This window comes from Mixophyes fleayi, chromosome 3 (genome assembly GCF_038048845.1).
Source record: "Mixophyes fleayi isolate aMixFle1 chromosome 3, aMixFle1.hap1, whole genome shotgun sequence".
Taxonomy (NCBI): domain Eukaryota; kingdom Metazoa; phylum Chordata; class Amphibia; order Anura; family Limnodynastidae; genus Mixophyes; species Mixophyes fleayi.
In genome coordinates, this window is record NC_134404.1 from 251,001,486 (window position 1) to 251,024,073 (window position 22,588).

Genomic DNA, 22,588 nt, shown 5'->3' on the forward strand with positions numbered 1-22,588 from the left:
CTCAGCTTTACAAAGTTTGGTTGCTAGTTGTGAGTCTACAAAAAAATAATCTATACGAGTATATATGTTATGAGGGTGAGAGTAAAACGTGTACCCCCTATCAGTACCATTAATTACCCTCCATGCATCCAAGAGAGAATATTCTTTAAGTAAAAGAGCAAATTGTTTGGAAAGCCGCGTGGGGTGTGTTGGCGTTTGTGCAGTTGTTGTGACAGTTGGGGATTTATCCAAATTGGGGTCCAGTATCGCACTGAAGTCACCTCCCAACAGCAGGTGGCCCTCCGCCTGTTTGTTAATTAGGCTAAATAGTTTTTGTAGAAATGGGATCTGGCCTTGGTTTGGAGCATAGCAGCAAACCAATGGGACCGGAAGCTGGCCCAGTGTGCCCACTAACATGAGGAATCGACCCTCAGGGTCTGCTATTGAGCATCGAACCGTGAGGGGCACTGACGGCCGCACAAGGATTGCTACCCCTCGATGTTTAGATGCAGCTGAAGCAAAAAAGGTTTGAGAAAAGAGTTTCCCTTGAAATGTTGTGTGTGGCTGAGTTTGGTGTGTTTCCTGGAGGAAGAGCACTTCTGCTTGTGTCTTTTTAAGTGCGGTCATTAGCGTGGAACGTTTTTGGGGGGTATTCAACCGCTTAACATTTATTGTCAATATGTGTAGCGACATACTGTAGTGAGAGTGCAAGAGTCAACATTGAGGGCCTCCTCTGAGTCAGCAGTGAACTGAACTCTCACTATGAAGCTAGAGGGACGAATCGGAGATGAGCAGAAGAAATTTCTCGCAACAGTGAGACAGGACACGTCTTATCAATCCGTGTAGAAATCACTATTATGCTATGCTCGTACCTGTCAGGAAAGAAAAAGGGTAAAGGGGTAGAGAGAACAAAGGACGAGAAGAGAACAATCCCTAGAGACCTAAGGAGAGAAATAGTCCATTTAAGGTAAAGTCTCTGTCCATTGTTCTCGAAAGGATCACACCTCTGCTTCAGCTTGAAGAGGCCTATTTCTAGAGGCTAAAGTCTCTGCCATATCAAGCCATGCTCCATTCTGGTCGCGATGAGGCTCTTGGGGTTCGCGTCACAGTCGGACTATCTGTAGGTGACATCGAGTTGGAGGACAGTCCCAATTTTTCCAGAATTAAAGCGCCCTCTGCTGGAGTCTTTGCGAAGAGAGGTCTAGTTTCTGTGAAGACTTGAAGCCGGAAAGGAAAACACCACTTGTATTGGTACCCGTGTTGTTGCAAAGTCTTTGTGACATTTTTCAGCTCCCGGCGCTTCTGGATGGTGAGAGGCGCCAGGTCTGCGAACAGGTGAATATCACTGCCCTGATATGGGATAGAGTCTCTGTTCCTTGTGGCCTGCATGATTTTCTCCTTTATGTGGTAGAAGTGCATGCGGAGGATGACGTTCCTTGGTTGCTGTCCTGGGGCAGACTTAGGGCGCAGAGATCTGTGTACCCTGTCTAGGAGTAGTTCATCATCTGTGGCATCTGTAAATATGGCCTTGAAGAAGCCAAGCAGAAAGCCAGGGAGAGCCTGAGTGTCTACCGACTCTGGGATATTTTTAAGGCAAAATGTTGTTCCTCCGGGCTCTGTTTTCGATATCTTCACATTTTTCTGTTAGAGTCCACATCAGAGCGCAGTCGTGTGATTTCTTGCGAGTTGTTAGCCACAGTCTTGCAGATCTCGTCCGCCTTGGACTCTAAGACATCAGTGTGATCCCCCAGCTCGCCAATCTCCTTTCGGAAATCTGAGATTGCTTGTCTCAACTCACTTTGAAACGTTGTCTTTATATCTTGGACTAGTGAGCTAATTAGGAGTCTCATGGCTGGGGGTAGTTCATCCTCTCCCATCGTGTCTGAGCCCGGCGAACGGTCTGGCGGCTGTGTGGCAGACGCTTGTGGTTTAGTATGCTTTTTACTTCTATCAAAGAAGTTGGAGGCGATTACTGTGGAGGTTCGCTTTGCTCTGGAAGTCATAACAGGACTGCTTCGCTTCTACAATCGCGGTTGTAAAGGGTTGGTGCCCCTGCACAGAGCATTTAGAACATTTTAGTCTAGGAGGAAGTCAACCCTGAATAATCATGTAAGGAATGTTTAGTGGAAATGGCGTCTGACCACACAAAAGAAGCTCTTCAGTTGCTTTGCATATATTTTAGTCCCAAATAGATAGAGCAATACGGCTTTTTATATATATATATATATATATATATATATAAATATATCCTTTTACACACACATATATATATATATATATATAAAAATATAAAAGTGCTTTCAAGTTAGTATTACACTTCGACCACTAGGTGGCAGCAGCACTACAGCCAAGAATCCTCTGCATCACAGCAGGTCAGTAAGGGAGTTGAATCTGCGTTCCAGGGAGAGCCAGTATGAGCTTGTTAACATATGGCACAGCGTAGATGCTCCTTAGAGAGAGCTCTATAATAGTAATAGTAGGGGCACTGTGACTCACCCGAGTCCCGACGGAGCAGCCAACTTGTTGCTTTTCTGGTTGACTCTACACAGCGCAGGGATGCAGACAGGCGCCCAGGGAGTGTCCTGTACATCGCTCTGAGTTCCAAGACGTTGATTGGGAGTGTGGCTTCCTGGAGGGACCAGAGACCCTGGAATCTCAGGGACCCTGTTACCCTGCCCCAACCCAGACTTGTGTCTGTTGCAACCAAGGTCCATGACCAGGTTCGAAGAAACTGACCTTTTTCCAGATTCTGTCTGGATAACCACCACGCCAGGGAAAGGCGAGTGGGTCTCGACAGGCAGATGATCTGCCTGTCTAAATGCACCTGGGAACCTTACCATTTCGGAAGAATCTCCCTCTGAAGAGGACGAGCATGGAATTGCGCAAAAGGCACTGCCTCGACACTGATACCATTAGTTCCAGGAGCTTCATGCAACTGTAGAGACCTCTCTCCGTGCAAGGAGGGTCCTGGTTTTGTGCCGGAGTGAGAGGACTGTGTCATCCGGTAGATATTCTCTCTGGGTCATTGTGCTGAATATGAGTACCAAGAGACGCAGCACTAGAATGAGTAATGACTTGGGTAAGTTCAGAACCCAGCCGTGTGCTTCCAGAAACAGAATTGTGATCTGGATGTGATATGTTAAGAGGGATGCCGACGGAGCGAGATCGTCCATATAAGGAATTATCCTGACTCCCCTCTGTCAAAGAAGCCCCATCATGATCTTGGTGAACACTCGGGCGTGGTCGCTAGACCGAAAGGTAGGGCCCTGAACTGAAAGTATTGGAACATGCAAGTAGGCATTTTTGATGTCTATGGAGGCTAGGAACTCTCCCTGCTCCATTATGGCGGGACTCCATCCGAAATTTTTGAAGTCTTACCTGCTTGTTTAGAGACTGCAGTCTAGTTTTGGCACTACAAAGAGGTTGGAGTAAAACCCCTGACCTCTTTCCCGCTAATGACATGAACAATAACCCCGTATGCCAGCAGTTTCTGGATGGCTTCCTGATGCGCCTTGTGCCTGAGGGAACAAATGGGAAGAGCTGTGGTGAAGAACCTCTGTTGAGGAAATTGGACTAGGTCTATAACATAGCCCCGGGACACAATTCCTTGTATCCAAACATCCGTGGTGGATGCCCACCACTGGCTTTGGAAACGAAGATGACGCAACCCCACCACAGATTCCCCTGGAGGAAGTCTGTCACGCTGCAGACTTATCACCCGGTCTCAAGGTTCCTCGCCTAACAGCGCCCCTACCTCTGCTATACACTCCCCTAGGGGAAAAGGATTGGCCTCTCGACAGAGTACCCCGGCCTCGGGCAAAAGAACGAAAGGACTGAAACCTGTCTCTGTTGTGGTCTATTGGAGCAGATGGGAGGAGAGGTGCTCTTACCTCCAGTGGCCACCTGGATAACCTTCTCTAACGCTGACCCAAACAGAGTAACACCATCAAAAGGCAAGCCCTCTAAAGCTCGCTTTGAATCAGCGGCCGCTGTCCAAGAGCGTAACCATAAGGCACGACGAACTGAAATAATGAGGGATGAGTATCTGAAATTTACGGTCACAGCATACATGACTGCCTGGCCTACATAATCAGAAGACTCCTGGATATGCTGGGCCAAAGTGAAAAGTTCTGAATGTGGAACGTTATCCTGTATACCTATCAATAACTGTTCAGACCACTGCTGTATAGCCTTGTTAGCCCATGCAATCGCCATACTGTGTCTAAACATCCTGCCTGCCGCAACATAAGCTGAGCAGAGGGCCAGGTTGCACTTCTTATCCGTGTGATCCCTCAGTGAATCCAGCTCCTGTGTGGGAATAGCCGAAGAGGAGGACAAGCGCGCTATGAGGTGTCAACCCTAGGGGAGGCCACACATTTAACTGAGTACTCTGCCGGGAGAGGTTAAAGCGACTTAAATCTCCCCGGCATCATAAATTGCTTATTTGGCTTCTGCTAGGCATTCGACACCACCACCATTATTTGAGGGGAGGGTGGAAAAGAAGCCAACTCGCCTTGGTCTTTTTAAACAAACAGAACCCCGATGGGGCCGTGGGCTCCGGTTCTGCAAAGTCTAAAATATGCCTGATACCTAAAATGAGGTTATCCACATTATGGACAGATGCAGAATCTACAGAACTATGTCATCCTTCTGCAGATCAAAGTACAATTCACCTTCCTCTTCTGAGGAATGTTCCGATTTCTGATCCCGGCCCTGAACCGCATCAGACATAATCCTCTTGGCCCTGTGAGATAATTTAAGCAAGCGTTACTCTCCCTGAGCAGATCTGGACTGCAAGGAAGTGCCTATGACAAGCCTGAGAGTGTGTAGAAGTGTGAGAAACAGGAACTTCACGTACCTCTGCGGATCGTAACAACACCCTAGTATGTTCAGCCATGGCTGTTGTCAGTGACTTAGCCCAGAGCAATTGTTCCATGCCTGCTGACCCCTGAGTTAGAGCGCGGAGCTCCTGGATCTCAGGTTTGCCGGCACGTCTGTTGGGCAGGGAGGAGAGGCTGCTGCAGCTTCACTCTGCCTGACTATGTCTAACATTGGCCGCGGCCGTCTATGGCCGAAATAACGGACTATAACTTCCTATATGGGAAACATAAAGCCCTAATGGAAAACAAATAAACTATGGCCCCCATATGCGCGTTTCTAGAGGAGGACTGCCGGCACCGAGGTGCAAGGTAAGTGAACCAGGCTGCTGCTTACAATCGCAGGGACCCAGAGTGAATAGAGCCGACAGGCTACGCAGTCCTTTGTGTCTTAGAATAGATCCCTGCGCTGCACCTGAAAAGGGAAATGAAAATAAAAACAAGTAAACCTAAAACTAACACAAGTATAGGCAGGAGCCTATACCTACATGACCTATCTCCGAGGCACTTGAAAAAAACCTGAGGTATCTGCAGAAGAGAAAGGGCATAGTAGGGGAGGAGTTTGTGGGTTAAAACAAGTCTAAGTGCCTTAACTCCTAGTCCCACCTATACCTCAATGTTTCGCAGTATCCCCCAATGGTAGGAAAGAATAATTTTTTGCAATTATATCACATATAATATGTGAAACATATGGTAAACCATTGAAATCTGGTGAATAGATATAACTTGTAGGGAGCTTGTCTGTGTATAGTATACTCCTATATATGTAATAAATGGTATTTCACCATAAGATTTTCTAATAGCAACTGATCTTTGCTCCGGAATTGGTCAGGTTCGCTACTTACATGTTCACAGTTGTAATTCACTACATATTAGGTTTACATACATCCATACATGTTTTTAACCAAATATTTCACCATCATATCTGGAATTGAGTTTCATATATTTTAATGTACTATCATTTTTCAATTTTCAGTGGACTGGAGTACCTATTTCTCTCTTTACTCTCTGTTTTTAAGATCTATATTTTATAAGTTCCTGCAGTTGAAGGACCTTGTCCACTGGCATGAACACACTCTGAAGATAGTTATCAAATACTAGTCCTAAAAATACCATTCATTGACTCAGAACAAGGATCATAGAAACATAGCTGATGAGGTTGAAAAAAAGACACTAGTCCATCAAGTTCAACCTATTTTGGAACTCCTGCGATCCCTCACTTATATTTGAAAATTGATCCAGATTAAGGAACCGCCTATCTGTTTCAATCTGGAAAAATCCCTCCAGACCCAATATTGCAGTCCTATTTTTTCCCTGTATCCACTACTATCCTTCATTTTAATTAACGGTGATATCCCTGGATAAACTTCTCCGCTAAAAATTGGTCTAACCCTTTCTTAAACATATCAATTGAATCTGCCTTCACAAGCTTCTCTGGCAGTGAATTCCATATCTTGACTGCCCTTATTGTAAAGAACCCTTTCCTTTGCTGGCTGTGCAAACTTTCTCTCCTCTAACCTTAAGGGGTGACCGCGTGTCCTGTGTATAGTCCTTGGGGTAAAAAGTTCCCATGAAAGTTCTCTGTATTGACCCTTAATGTATTTCAACATAATAATCGTATCCCCTATTAGATGCCTCTTTTCTAAAGTAAACATGTGTAAACTGGCTAACCTTTTCTCATAACTTAATGACTCCATAACCTTTATCAATTTTGTCATCCTGCTCTGAACCCTTTCCAGTTCCAAAATACCTTTTTTTTTTTTTTTTTAGATTGGTGCCCAGAACTGTACTCCGTATTCAAGATAAGGTCTTACCAATGATTTATACAACGGCATAATTACACGGTCTTCCCTTGCATCTATGCCCCCTTTTATGCATGCCAATACTTCATTGGCCCTTGCAGCTGCTGCTTGACATTGAGCACTATTGCCAAGTCTACTACCTACGAACATTCCCAAACCTTTTTCCATTATAGATTCCCCTAAATTAATCCCATTTAATTTATAGGTTGTGTGCTTGTTTTTGAATCCTAAATCCATAACCTTACATTTATCTATGCTAAATCTCATATTCCATTTGGCCGCCCAATCCCCCAGTTTATTTTAAATCCCTCTGCTGAGAAACTACATCTTGCTCTGATTGTATTACTTTACAAAGTTTAGTGTCATCTGCAAAAATGGAAACTTTACTCTCTAAACCATCACCAAGGTCATTCATAAATATATTAAAAAGGAGTGGCCCCAGCACGGAACCTTGAGGTACTCCACTTAAAACTTTTGACCAATTAGAAAATGTTTCATTTACCACAACTTTCTGTTCCCTATTCTCTAACCAGTTTTCGACCCAAGTACAAATGTTGTTTCCTAGAACCAAGTTCCCTTATTTTGTAAACTAACCTCTTGTGTGTCACTGTATAAAAGGACTATGCAAAATCTAAGTAGACCGCATCTACTGTATTACCAAGTTCCCACTAACTTCCATAGAAACTAATTTGATTAGTTTCACATGACCTACCCCTTACAAATTCATGCCGATTCCCACTAATAATCTTATTGCGCACCAAGTAATCCTGAATACTATCCCTTAATATACCTTTCAGTAGTTTCCCCACTATCGATGTCAGGTTTAAAGGTCTATAATTCCGTGGTTGTGATCTCCTCCCCATTTTAAACAATGGCACAACATCTGCTAGTTGCCAATCCCTTGGTACTGAGCCTGATGAGATTGAATCTCTGAAAATTAAGAATAGCGGTATAGCTATTTCTGAGTTTAGAAATAGCTATACCGCTTTGTTGTATGCCATGTTCAGGGTGTTTAGGAATTTTAGTTTCAAAATGGTGTGTGAGGTTATGTTCGATTTCTTGACCTAAACCAAGTTGAAATTAAACTCCAAACTGCCTCTGCTCTTTCAGAACTGGGATGGACACCCCTGAGCAGATAAAAGATTAAATGTCTTCCTTGAGTGCCAATTTTCTTGTCCTACCTCTTGGAAGACCGATGGTGAAAAATGTTTTGGGTGGGAATCTCAGGAGGACTATGATGTAGGCTTGCTATATTTTTCTTCTGAGGAAAAGGCAAACTCACAAGAGGAACTCCTGGGTGGGCATATAGGCCATCACTCTGATTGTTATCATATGGTTTGAAAGCTAGCCGCTAGGCTGACCAGGCCTGTTAACCCTTAAGTTTTGAAGATGAAAACTGTCCTCTACAACTCAATCCTCTAGACATACCCGAGAAACGAAAAGATTGAAATATCTGACCTCTAGGACTGGAAGCATTAACAAGCAGAAACTAGGTATTACCTCCTTTGGCCTGATTAAAAATGTTGCCCAATTCAGTTCTAAACAGGACATTCCCATAAAAGGGGAGTGACTCAAGAGTCCTTTGAATTCTGCATCCGCATCCCAAGATCTAAGCCATAGAGTACACCGAGCTGTGACCACTAAGGCTGAAATTCTGGGCTCCATCGCTGAGATGACTCCTGAATATGGTCACTAAAGTTAACAACTCAGACATGGGCTTATCATACTTATTGTAAGCATTCTGAAATCTGATTTTCTACTGCTTTATTTACCCAGGCTGAGGCCAAAATGGCTCTAATAGAAGCCCTAGCTGTTACATAAACAGACGTTAAAAGGACTTTGCATTTTCTATCCATGGAATCCCTTTCCTTTTCTATCTATGGAAACCACATTTGTAATGGGAACCGAAAGAAGAAGTTCAATAGCTGTATCCACCCTAGGCGGGGCTTTCCATTTCCCAGCAACCTCAATAGACAGAGTAAACAAAAACAGACTTGACAATATCTGGCCAGTGTTACACATACTTGGTATTCAACCATTGAGTCACGAGAAAAACACCCATTAAAACACTACAAATTATTAAGGACACCACATTATTCATACAAACATACATGTATACTGATTTTGTGTGTGTTTACCTGGGGGTGGCTGGGAAGGGTTGAAAGTTGCACGCATGAATGGAGGTGGAGGAATTGCAGTGTAGCCTGGTGGAGGAACAGACATGGACACAGGAAATGCCGGTGGTACTAAACTTACAGCAGGGACAGTAGGCGCCACTGGAATCTATTTTTAATGTGAAGATAAAAGAGAATATATACATTTGATCTTAAACAGTGCAGAAAAATATTAAACTAGTTAGAAAAAGGTCTACATTGGAGGATGCAAATATAATATATAAAATAATTATGTATTATACACAGTATAAAACATTTATATATTATACAAGGTTGAAAGCAATATTTGCTTACTTATATTTTATGCAAGTTTTCAATATATATATATATATGTAACATGTAGCATGATGGCTGTCAATTATTACGTGAATCAGTCAATGGTAGTTGTTGAGAGACAAGTGCTTTTTCTGGAGCGGAAAATTGATCTAAAATATCTTTATCAGTAATTAACTGGCGAAAAACCACCACAAAAAAAACTCTCCAAAAAACAACCAACAGGGTTTTTTTTTTTAAAACAAATCTAAGCCACTAGGTATTAATTGAGGAGCAAATTGATTATCTACAGCAGGAATTCTTAACCCATTTGTCAAGACCCAAAACCTAACATTTGAGGTTGGACTTCTTAAGTATCTATTTGCAAATCCAAGACATGCTGTTAAGGGTGACTACCCATTATGCTTTTATTGCAAATGTATTGGGTTCTACAGACTAATGATTTGCCACAATTTAATAATTCAATTTCGTACAATCCCCATTTCTTATTCAATAAATTGTTAAACAATATTTAATTTGTACACAGCAGTAAACAAAACAAACTGAATATTTGCCATCATTTCTCACCAATACTAAAAAAAAATCATTTAAAGTAGATTAAGAATAATACATAGTTGTGTGATTTGTGTTTTGGCTGCCTGCTTACCTGAAGCATTGCAACAGGCTGAGTATATGCCTCAGTCTGTGTTGTTATTATCTGGGGTTTTGGTGCAACTGAACTTTGCACAGTTGTAGTGGGAACAGGTGCAATCGCAAGCTCTTTTACTACAACAGGCTCTGTGTTTCTTTGCGCTTCCCAATCTAAAATGCATTAAAGACAGAGATGCTTGCAATATATGGAAAACAATTTTCAATTTGTGCACATTTTTAAGCATTTGTTGGCACGGGATATTTAATTTGTATATGAGAATACAACAACATACATTCAAAAACAAACAAATAATACACTCTTGGAGGATAAAAACAAAGTTTGATATAAAGAAATGTTGTTACAATTTTACCATTATTAACGGTTTCTTGATCAATCATTCCACCTTCAGCAAAGTCATCTAAATCATCTAATTTCACTTTTTCCCATGGAATATATGTGACTCCAAGATCAACATCCCAGAACTGTTTGTATTCCGTTTTCACACCTTTATTTAAAGCCCAAGCAATCTAGGATGATGAAATAATTAGTTATGCATACAAATTCATCAATTTCAAAACAAACCACTGATATCAGTAATGTGTATGGTGGCTTATATAATATATTTACTGATGAGAAACAAAACTGACATTAGCATGAAGAATGTGGATATTTTACATGCTTACTGATAACCACAATGCAAAGAGCAGGATGATTTTTTTAAGGATATGTTCAACTTTTGTGGACTTTAAAGTGCAAACTCAAGTAGAACCAAAGGGTTCATTTTACTACTGCAATAGAAATTTGAAACTAAGGTACTGTGAGATGCAGTCTACTGGAATTTATCTTATAGACTATGTAAAAGCCAGAACTTTGCTTTTTTACGAGACTTTAAATTAGAATACATACCTTGATGACTTTAGAACCAATCTTACAAGAGCCAGCACTAAGCTTTTGAAGAGCTCTGAAGGCATCTTGTCTGTGAACCATGCAAACATATGCACAACCTCGAGGTGGAATCATCTATTAGAGTAAAAAGTGGTTAAATGAAATATTATGAAGTTAAAATTGAAACATTATTTAACAATTATTTGCTATACATCTAAGTAAACAGGAGTTTGGGAAGTTTGACCATTTTTAAAAAAATGTTGTAAATCCTTTTTTTTTCATTCTCTGTTTAAAGTTTAATTCATTTATTTTTCCTTGTTTTCATGAGAATTGAAAACCGTATTTCTCAAATCCAGTTGGGGGGCACTGGAATCATAGGGTACAGAGGTAAATGCAGGAGCTTGGGCACTTTAACAAATTCTTACAAAGTCAGAACTTCTCCCTTTCAACCCCCAGCATTTAGGGGAGTCAGTTTTTTCACACTGACTTCGCATTTAGCTTCCGCCAGTGCTTTTTATTGCAGGCTTATACCCTGTCACTTTTGAAACTCATCCTTGGCAGGCTCTCCTATCACAATCAAGCCTGCCTAAAGCTTCCAGATACTGAGACACAAAGCTGCTGCTCACCCCCCTCCCCTCCCTTGAAATATATAGTGGCAATAATTGTTATCTCTGATAAATTAACCTGTGGGGTCTGTGTTAATTTTCTTTGGATTGTGTACTACTGCTGCCCAACTTGCTCATCCTTTTCTGTTACGTCAGACAAGGGAAGTTGTTCCAGAGCTGGATCTGGTGGGACGACAGCAGTGTCACTTTTTCCATGGTTTAAATGTCAGGCAAATATGACTAGTAGACAATCTGGGGCAGACATACAATGCATAGCATGTAAGGCTGAGTGCTGCATGCCAGGAATGCCCACGGTTGGACAGGCGATCTAGCAGAGCTAATGGGAAAAATCGTCTGTATATTCAGAACCTAAGTATTTGAATCCTACTATCTCTCCACTCACTACTTCTGGTATTGGACCTGTTCAGTTTGGAATGTTTAGCCAGACTCCCTATACTACTTCAAAGGAGGAACCGATTTGGGCACTAAGTCTGATTAAATCTGTACAAGGCTTCTTGAGGGTTACTTCTTCCTTCGAGTGTCCATAACTATCTCTACAGCAAGACCGCCAGAAAAAGGCCTGCAGTGGTCCAGTACCGGGAGGGTTCAGACTCTGACATTTACTCTCAGGAGGAAAAAGTGGCAGAGGACTCAGGTTTTGAGGATTACGTTGAAATACGACAACTACTTTAGTAAATAAGGGGCAAAAGCTTGGTGCGAGCGTGCGACAGACAATTAAAATCCTAGACAGCAAGAAGCCGGTTTCTCTGGACTTAAAATTTTTCATAAGTTAGAACAAACTGTCTGTTTCTTTTCCATCCTCTATCCAACTTGCTTGAAGATTTGCTTTGCTGTGCGTGCACCAAACTCGACAAGAAGGTCAAGGTCTCATGTAGATTACAGACTCATTATCCTTTCCTGGAAGAGTATAGGGATACATGGGAGTCTCCATCTAAGGTGGATGCCCTAAAGCATGTTTATTAAAGGCCACAATGATTCCTTGAATAGGTCTGTTCCGCAGCCTGAGCTGCGCATGGACCAGAGCATAGTACACTGCCCTTAACTCGAGAACAATGATGGGCAATCTTACCTCCTACCGAGTACAGAGACCCTGCAATCTCAGATCCAAGGCCACTGCAATAGGCTGGCGTCTGTGGTCACAATTGTCCAGTCCCAAACTGAGAAGGGACATCCCAGGTTGATATTCCCTGCTCATAATCCACCACACCAAGGACTAACAAGTCACTGCTGAGAGACAAAAAAAAATAATTGTCTTTCCAGGTGAGGCTCTGACCTCTTCCATTTGGTGAGGATTTCAGGTTGGAAGGGACGTAAATGAAACCGAGTAAACTGTACTACCTTGGAACAGGATATCACACTTCCCTTCAGCTTCATACAATGAAGGATTGGATATGCGCTTGAGGGACAGCAAGACCTTTACTTGGAGTTTGGTCTTCTGTATCTTGCCCAGAGGTAGAAGGACCCTCTGGCATCTTGTGTTGAACAAAAGACTTAAGAAAACCATGTGCTGAGTAGGAACCCGATTGGACTTCTTGACATTGATTACCCAGCCATGGGAATGAAACATCTTTGCAATGAGGTCCAGATGATCCCGACGGCAAGCAGCTGCATCTGCTTTGATCTAAAGATCATCAAGAAACGGCAAGACAATCACCCCTTGCTGACATAACCTTGCCGCCATGACTGCCATAACATTTGTGAATACCCTTGGGTACTGTGGCCAGCACAAACTGGAGCGCTCTGAATTGGAAGTAGCACTGGTTCACCGCAAACCGGAGAAGGTTGTGGTGACCGGCCCATATAGGAATATGAAGATAAGCACCCTTGATATCCAATGATGCTAGAAACTCGTTCTTTCCCATTGAATTGATAACAGACCAGATGGATTTCATCCGAAAACTATGTACCTTTAAGTGCGTTTTGAAGGACTTTAGATTCAGAATGGGACGAAAGGGCAGATCTGGTTTCTATACCAGAAATAGGTGGGGGTAACAACCCAACCCCCATTGCTCCTCTAGAACTGGAACCATGACTGCTGCTTCTACCAAGGACTTAATGGCTCCCAGAAGTCCTGGTCTCCTCTCTCGGTAAGGGAGTGGACAGAAAACGTTGTGGAGGTGACCCTAAAAGGTCTATCATGTACCCTCTGTCCACCACTCCGCTTAACCAGTTGTCTGTCCGAAATATTAGCAATCGAGGACACCACCACTGAAGTTCCCAGTGGGGGGTGTAAGTAGTCATTCGGATTGCTTGTCAGTCTGCTGACTAGCAATCCCCGCTGTTCCCCATGGGGTAGAAGACTGATCACCTCGATGAGGCACCCCTTGTTTTCCCAACAAAACGAAAGCAGTGAAATCTTCTTGCCTTTGTTTTGGGAACGGCCACTGGCAGAAGTAAACTCTTACCTATCATAGCCTGGGAGATGAACTTTCCCAAGGCTGGGCCAAGAAAGCCGGAACCATCATAGGGCAGGGCCTCCAGAGCTTTCTTAGATTCAGCGTCCGCCTCAAAGCCGGAGTGTGTGTCTGGTCGCTATCACGAATGAGGAAGTCCTGGATAAACCCTGACCTGCGTCCAAAACCGCATCCTCCAGGAAATCAGCAGCATCCTTAATGTGAGCTGCTAGTGGGAATAATTTGGAGCCCATGAGACAGTGTGAAGGCCCATTTTTCCCCACCTATGCCGCTACCATAATAGGGAGAAGGGATGCACCAGACAATAAATGGTTTTTAACAACCCCTTACATCTCTTGTCTGTGCTGTCTTTCAAATTTAAAGCACTAGGAAGACGAATAATGATTGCCTTAGCCAAATGCATGATGGAAGCATTCACACTTGGATGCGTCTCCCATGACGCAACCTCCTGTTCTGGAAAGGGGTAATACAGGCAATACTTTATTGGTATCAGCTATCTGGTTTGAGCCTGGCTTGCCAGACTCTTAAAATTGAGTAGAGGATTGAAAATACACTGCTCTTTTCTTTACCCATTTAAACAGGGAACCCTGTGGTGCTGCTTGTTCAAGTGATATTAAGGGCCTGTCTAACCGCTACAATCAGATCATCCACCCCCTGCCTACTGGAGGGATCCTCCAGTAAACGGTGAGGAATACACCTACAATGAAGCTCCTCCTTCCCCTTAGTCAGCTTCACAAAAGGGTGCCTCTATACAGAAAAACTGGTGGGAGTTGCCATAACAGTTCCCTACCAGTCAAATTGAACCTGCTATCTAAATGTCCAGTCGCTGTCTGTGTCCTCAGCAGTGTCACTAAAACAGCTGCAGGCAGCACCATCTCCGCTGCTCAAGGGGGGGGGGGGGGGCTCAGCACTGAGGCGCTGTCAGTGCATAGAGGGGAGAGGAGCATGCTAGACAAGTTTTTATTGCCATTACTCCCACAACACCCTCTATAATCCAAGGTGAGCAGTGCCCCCCAACAGTATAAGCAAGAGAAAGTACATTTTTTTTTTTTTTTTTTTTAAACTTCTGCAAATAAAGGACAAACATTGCCAGACAGAACCCTGTAGATAATAGGACTGATTCATTCAGAAAAGTAAGGGGAAAAAAGGAGTACAGTTTCTCATGGACAAACCACGTCACAATGCAAAGGATGCAATTTAGTTTATTATTTTGCACATAAGTTAAATACTGGATTTTTTTCATGCAACACCCAAATACTTGATAGCTTTATTTTTACAATGAAATTTAAGGTTGATCTAGAACATGCCTTACCCCAACTATAAATCTTTCACCACATTTTAAATTTTCCTTCCCCTCCAACGCAACATGTTTTTGCCAAGGTGCAAAGATACTCCTTTTTTGCATTACTTTCCTTAATGAATCAGGCCCAGTATGTATATTTATGCTATTAATTAGATTGTTTTCCCATGTCAGTAGAAAGAGGATTTTTATACTCACAATAAATCCGTTTCTCTGATTCCATCTGGGGGACACTGCTACCATGGGTTGTGTGAGGGTAGTGGAGTTTGGCACTTAACTAGTTAACTTGTTAATGCATCATGCTGACAAAACCCTCCCCTCTGCAACCCCACTGTAAAGCACCAAGGAAGACGAGTCAACCAACCAGAGACCAAACAGCAGAAGAGCAAAAAGGAGGGAACGCAGTGTCCCCCAGATGGAATCAGAGAAACGGATTTATCGTTAGTATAAAAATCATCTTTTCTGATTCTTCCTATCTGGGGGAAACAGCTACTGTGGGGACATTCTAAAGCAGCCCCCTTAAGGGAGGGACAGCTCTGACAGCCCGGCACGTAGAGCACTACAGCCAAAACTAGCATCTGCAGATGCAAATACATTGATAAAATTTTGCAAAAGTATGGACTGAAGACCAAGTGGCTGCTCTGCATAACTGGTCCGCTGACGCACCATTTCGAGCAGCCCAGGATGCCCCCACCGAATGGGTAAAACAGGCAACGATACGATTTGGCACAGGTCTGTTAGCATTGATATAATCTGCTTAATAGTCGAAAGAAGCCACCTATCAACCGATTGCTTGGAGGCCAGCCATCGTCGCCTGGAGGGGTCAAATAAAATAAATAAGGAATCCGTGGCCAAATCTTTTATGTCCTATGGACACAGATTCGGAGAGCTCTGACCACATCCAGAAACTCAATAGAACATTTTCCTCAAGATTGTGGCTCCCCTGTAAACACCGGAACCATTATTTCTTGGTTAACATGAAAACTGGACACCACTTTAAGCAGGAAAGTAGGAATTGTTTTGAGAACCACCCTATCATCGCAAAAGACAAGATATCGTACGCGACCTGAGAGAGCACCCAACTCGGAAACTCTACGAGCCGATGCAATAGCTAGTAGAAAGGCAACCTTCCGTGTTAAGAACCGTAATTCAGCAGTATGTAACTGTTCAAAGGGAGGCCCTGGAAGCATATTAAGAATCAGTTTGAGATCCCAGGGTGCCGTTGGAGTAATATATGGAGGTTGGATATGCAGGACTCTCTGCAGGAAGGTCCTGACGTCGGGTATGTCTGCCAGACGAAGGCGAAAAAACATCAAAAAGGCCGAGATCTGAACTTTTAAGGAACCCAGGCGAAGCCCCCCATCCAGGAGAAAATCAAGAACCCTTGAGAGGCGGAAGGAAGCCATGTGGCAGGATCGGCTTTCACACCATCTAATGTAGGTACGCCAGATGCGGTGGTAAATCCGAGATGAGACTGGTTTTCCAGCACGAAGGTGGGTGTCCACTACTCCTAGAGAGAACCCTCTAGACCTCCAAAAGTTGGCTTCAACAGCCATACCATTAAATTTAGCTGAGGTAAGTCTTGATGGCGGATTGATCCTTGTACTAGAAGGTCTTCTCAAAGAGGTAATCGAAGACCTGGACCTACCGCCATCAACACAATTTCTGCATACCTGACTCGCCGTGGCCAAGCTGGAGCCACCAGTATGACTGGGAGTCAGCCCTGCTTGACTCTTCGAAGGACGCAGGTAATTATGGTAAATGGAGGGAACAGGTACCCCCTAACCTGAAGTCCCAGGGCATTGTCTTTACATCTATGGCCACCACCAAGGGATCCCTTGCCCTTAAGCAAAAGTGTTGGACCTATCTGTTGTGACGAGATGCAATTAGGTCCCAGGCCGAGGTCTCCCATCGTAAGACCAGAGACTGGGAGACCTCCGGAGGAAGAGACCATTCCCCCAGCAGATCACATGCAGGTTTAGATCCCACTTCAAAGTTCTGGAAGCCTGGAATAAACACTGCGGAGTTTGAGGGAACGTTGTTCTCAGCCCAGGTCAAGATCTGAGCCGCCACCTCTACTGCTCCTGCACTCCTGGTGCACCCCTGTCTGTTGACAAAAAACATTGCCATGGCGTTGTCGGACTGCAGACAGACCGAGTGACCGTGAAGGATGTTCTGAGCACCCTGCAAGGCCATTGTCATGGCTTTTAGTTCCAGTATGTTGATGGGGAGAGAGGTCTACTGAGTGGACCAAAGTCCCTGTAGTTGCAAATGAAAGACCACAGCCTCCTATCCTGATAGGCTGGTGTCTGTGGATACTAAGATCCAGGACCATGGGTCAAAGGACCTGCCTACTACCAAATTGTCCTGAATCATCGACCATCTGAGGGATTGTCTCACCACTGGCGTATCATTTCTCTTTCTTATTTCTGATGGGATCCTGACCACTTCTTTAAGAGGTCCCACTGTAAGCAGCGAGAGAGAAATCGACCATAAGGAAGAGTCTCGAAGGTCGACACCATCTTTCCTAATAGGTGCATGCATAAGAGGACCGAAGGACTGTGGCAGGTCAGAACTCGAGTCATAGTGTCCCGCAAGGATCGAGATTCGTCCTCTGAAAGGAATACCCTTTGTTTGCTGGTATTCATTATTAGTCCCAGAAAGGTCATTCTCTCATATGGCGTTAACGGAGCTTTGGATCGATTTATAAGCCACCCGTGCCTCTCCAGGATCTTGATGGTGAGCTGTAGGTGCTGGACTAGCATGTGAGCAGAGGCAGCCTTGATTAGTAGATCGTCCAGGTAGGGCACTACTTGCACTCCTCTGGAATGAAGACAAGCCGCCATTACCGCCACTATTTTTGTAAAACACCCTTTATGCTGTTGAGAGGCCAAATTGGAGAGCTCTGAACTGGTAGTGAGAAGGTCCCACTGTGAATATGAGAAGGGTCTGATGTGCCTTCCAGATAGGTACGTGGAGAGAGGCGTCTTTGATGTCTATTGACGCCATGAACTGGTTTGCATCCAGTCCATTGATAACCGACCTTAGGGATTCCATTCAAAATCTGTCTGCCTGCAGATGCAGGTTAAACTGTTTTTGGTTCACAATAGGGCGGAAAAAGCCATCTGGCTTTCGGACCAAAAAGAGATTGGAATAGAAACCTTGTCTTTTTTTGGTGTTCTGAGACTTTGCGGATGACTCCTGCCGAAAGAAGAGAGGCAACACAGAGGAGCGCTGCCTATTTTCTTTGTGGGTCGTAGGGTAAGTTGGATGCGAAAAACAGATGAGGGGCTGGACCTGAAAAGTCTATTATGTATCCTCTTGTCATTATCCTGCAAATCCAACGGTTCTCTGAAGACTCTGCCAATTAATGTTTGAAAAGAAGCAGGCGTCCCCCCACACCCGCCGCCACAAGAAGGGGGATGTGGACCACCAAACTGCCGACTTATCTGGGAGAAGGACGATTCGAGGAGGAGGAGGAAGACATACCTTGGTGCGAGTGTCCTCTGGTGCCAAATGGTCTGGACCTGTGTGTCTGGCCACAATCAGATGGGCCCCCCGTCCAGAAGAGCTGGGGGTCACCAAACCTTGGTTCCCTGGGGTTTGGGACATTGACTGGAATGAAGATACTTTTGCCTCCTGTGGCCTGGAAAATTATGCTGTCCAATTCAGGCCCGAATAACACTCCACCTGAGTAAGAAAGAGATTCCAGAGATTTCTTTGATTTGGTGTCTGCATCCCAGGACTTCAGTCATAAGGTCCTTCTGGCCGCGACTGCCATTGCGGAGACTGAGGAGGAGATGGAGGCTGTGTTTTTGGCAGCCTCATTGTAGCCTCCTTGAGGTGTAGGGCAAGGAGAAGCAAGTCTGAATTTTGAAGATTCGCTGCCAACTGGTCAGCCCATGTTTCTATAGCCCTGGCTACACATACTGATGATAACATGGGTCTAAATGATGCGTCTACCGCTATGAAGATGGACGTTAAAAATACATCTATCTTACGGTCAGTAGAATCTTGCAGGGTGGCTGTCCCTGGAACAGGGAGAGTGGTGTGACCAGCTAAGCGTGCCACTGGCATATTAACCAATGGGACCTGTTCCCAAACCGCTTAGTTCTTCTCCTTGTAAGGGGTATAGAGCAAAGTACCTTTTGTGGAATAACGAACCTTCGATCAGGTTGTTGCCAGGATGATTCTACGATTTCTTTTCAGCTCCACTGATGGAGCAAAGCAGATCGTCCATCTCCTGACCTTTTTAAAGAGTCTTCGATCTGTAGTTCTATTCTCTTCTAGGTCTAGACGACCTAATGCCTATCGGACTGCTACCACCAGGTTGCCAATCCCCTGATATCTGGAAGATTCCTCTGGGTCCATAACCTGTGCGGACTCAGAATCCTCTATAAGCCCGCCCTCCTCTACTGAGGATCTCGCAGAATCAGAGAGGGACAGAAGGCAGTTAGTGGATCTGTGTCGCTTTTTATTGGGTAAAGGTCATGGTGCATCCAAGTAACTGTTTAACCGATCAAGTCCTCTGACCGAGGATGCGGATGCGGTGCTCCTGTAGGAGGGGCTTGTCCTAAGACAATGGAGGTCTCCGTGGTCCCGCCTGTTATTAGGGGGTCTATTGTTCCTGAGGCTGAAGGGAGTACCGCAGCAAACGCCGGAATCTCTGCCGGTTTAGAAAGCAGCTGAACCAATGTGGTAAACCCTTGCGTCAGAGCAGTTGCCCATGCTGGCGTTTCCATTATTGGTGGAGCGTTAGTCTGGACCTGCGCTACTAGCATAACCCCACCGTAGTTAGTACAAAGTGCCCCCGGGTCCAGTTGATCAATGGACAATTTAATTTTACACTTGGAACAGGTAAAATATTTTGCACAAGGTGGTTTTCCCTTGTCAGACATTTTATAAAGAACAGTGTCACAGCAATGAAATTAATACAGGCAATGACACAAGAAATAGACAGAAGATACTAACTAATCTACAAAAATAGTCAAAAGTTAGTATCCCTGTTAAGGTTATGTGTGTCAGAAAAAAAAAATATCTTAGCAAGTAGTATTCTATATATTATGCTATTTGCATCAATACATTTTCTAATACACCCCTATCTATATTGTGTGAGGGGAGTGGAGTTTGGCACTTAACTAGTTAACTTGTTAATGCATCATGCTGACAACCCCCTCCCCTCTGCAACCTCTTAAGTTTTAGTTGAGTGCCCAAGGGAGTTGGGCTTACTTACGCTAGGAAGGTTTATTTCCTTTTTCTTTTTTAAGAGTTTTTATTTAACTTATTTTTCATTTTTCTTCCTTTTACAGACATGTACTCTGTTGTACTGTCGATTATACGAAAAAGTGAGTATAGAAAATATTTTAATGGTACCTAGCCTTCCATAAGGCAAAGATGTCTGGAGCAGGAAATGTCTGTCAGCAGCTCTGCGTGTTCCCCTCAGAAGTGACTGCTGCTTTTCCGGGGCAGTTGCTTTGGCACCTTTGGAGAGTCCAAAGTGTCTCTGCAGGCGGGAGAGCTCTATAAACCTTAGCTCTCCCTGTTCTGCACCTCTGCTGTCTTCCACTCGTTTTATAGGAAAGCAGTCGATGGCGATTTGCTGCTTATTCAAGCAGCAATCGTCCATATTTTATTTCTGTGGCCGCTATAAGTATAAACCAAGTTCCCTTCTCCTTTTGGTATAATCCAGGATGGCAGCCTCCGGTGCTTTGATTACTGGCGCTCTCTACCACTCGTAGCAGTGCCAGCAATTCGGGTAATTCTTTGCCCCCTGTCAGCACTGAGAAAAGGGGAGAGAAAAAATTCTCGCTGCTGTCACTGAGAGCCGTCCGGCTCTCACTGTCTGACAGCTGCCCCTTTCGCTGAACGAGTGTGCTCTGTGATAGTACAACAGAGCACACGTCTGTAAAAGGCAAAAAAATGAAAAATAAGTTAAATAAAAACTCTTAAAAAAAGGAAATAAACCTTCCTAGCATAAGTAAGCCCAACTCCCTTGGGCACTCAATTAAAACTGAAGAGGCTACAGAGGGGTTGCAGAGGGGAGGGCTTTGTCAGCATGATGTATTAACAAGTTAACTAGTTAAGTGCCAAACTCAGCTCCCCTCACAAAACCCATGGTAGCAGTGTTGCCCAAGATAGTATGAAAGAGAAAAGGTCATTAAGTAAGGCAGACTTAGAGTGAGGATAACACAGAGTATCAAAATTCAGTATTTTTCAACCAGGCATGTTTTATTTCACCTACCTAGCTTTGAAATATTATTTAAAATATATTACATGATAAAACTGGACTATGGATATTTTTACAAAAGAGACAGAACTGAATTAAGACCACTAGGGTCCTAGGCAGAGTATCATTTTTGTGGCCTGCACCTCTGATCTCATTAGTGACCCATTTCATTAATTCAGCACTGTGCTTTTGTGGTTATTCCATCAAGTGCCCCCATTGCCAACAACTTTGCAGAGGCACCAACTGCACAGATCCCTCATTACACATATGCACATCCACTCCCACCTCAACTACAAAGACACCTATTAAAAAAATATTGCTCTTTGCACTGAAATTCCCAACCAAATACTGTACATGACCCAGTGCATAGCTCACAATTCATTAAAGCTGTGAGGTCCTAAGAGTGACTATGAAAAGAAATGGAAAGTATAATCTTCATCTCAATTTGTCTAAAAGCAGGCTAGTCAAATCTGGACTCTATAATCTGCCCAAAAAAATAAATACTAAATTTGCAATAGGCAATTGTTGACTTACATTGATTGACTCAATTTGCCCGAACTCTTCAAATACGTTTGTCAAATCTTGTTGGGTAGCCTTTTTGTCGACCTGTCCCACCCACAGCGTGGTACTGCACACTAAGAATTTAAAAGGAAGGGGGGGGGGGGGGGGGGCAACAAACAAAAACCATGAGGTTTCCACACTAAACAAGTACATATACATACACACATACATAACATACAGCTTGACAAATAATATAAAAAAAAATAAAAAAAAAAAATGGAGAAGTAGAGAAAATGTCATGTATACCACTAAGAGTTTTGGAACGAATAGCAGGCAATCCTTTTTTCTGCCTCTCTTTCTCTCGCTCTCTTGCTCTTCTTTCACTTGAATATGACCTTGAGGTTTTTCGTTTTCTTTCCCGTGATCTTGAACGAGAACGTTTTCTATGCTTACGCTTACGCGATCCAGAACGGGACCTTGAACGCCTTTTCCTTGGTGACCTTTGCCAAACAAAAAAAAAAAAATACTGTATCTGCATAATACAAAGCACGGTAAAGTCTTACTAATCAATAACAAATGGGTGTGCAAAGACACTGCAGTATGAATATACAATATATATCGCAACAAGGTGACCTCACTCAGATGGGTGTCTACATTAAAAAGTAATTTCTACACGGTAAATCCTTTTCTCCATTACAGAAATTGTTTGTGTAGTGTAGGTTCCCATCAGAATTAGGTCACCTTGATACATATATTATTCATAGTTGGTCACAGCAGTGATATTTTTTACATACATTTGACAATTTTCCTGCTTCATTTTTAGTGTATTTTCATATTTATAGCTTGCTTAAACATTCAATGCGGTTAGAAGATGACTGGTACTGTATAAAAATTGTAATG

At 43.5% G+C, this 22,588-nt stretch overlaps 1 protein-coding gene across 6 annotated transcripts in view; it reads right to left on the bottom strand.

Moving 5' to 3' along the window:
- The window catches only part of SCAF8 (SR-related CTD associated factor 8), a 287,720-nt gene that overhangs the window by 138,789 nt on the left and 126,343 nt on the right, over positions 1 to 22,588 (bottom strand). For all 6 annotated transcript variants that reach the window (XR_012689726.1, XM_075203399.1, XM_075203402.1 and 3 more), the window contains 6 exons: positions 21,995 to 22,188; positions 21,722 to 21,822; positions 10,643 to 10,756; positions 10,107 to 10,263; positions 9,752 to 9,906; positions 8,797 to 8,941 (listed from right to left, as the gene is read on the bottom strand). Coding sequence is in view for 5 of the 6 variants with exons in the window: in XM_075203399.1 (XP_075059500.1) it covers positions 8,797 to 8,941; positions 9,752 to 9,906; positions 10,107 to 10,263; positions 10,643 to 10,756; positions 21,722 to 21,822; positions 21,995 to 22,188 (866 nt within the window). In the remaining variant the exon portion in view is untranslated. The remainder of the gene's footprint in view (positions 1 to 8,796; positions 8,942 to 9,751; positions 9,907 to 10,106; positions 10,264 to 10,642; positions 10,757 to 21,721; positions 21,823 to 21,994; positions 22,189 to 22,588) is intronic.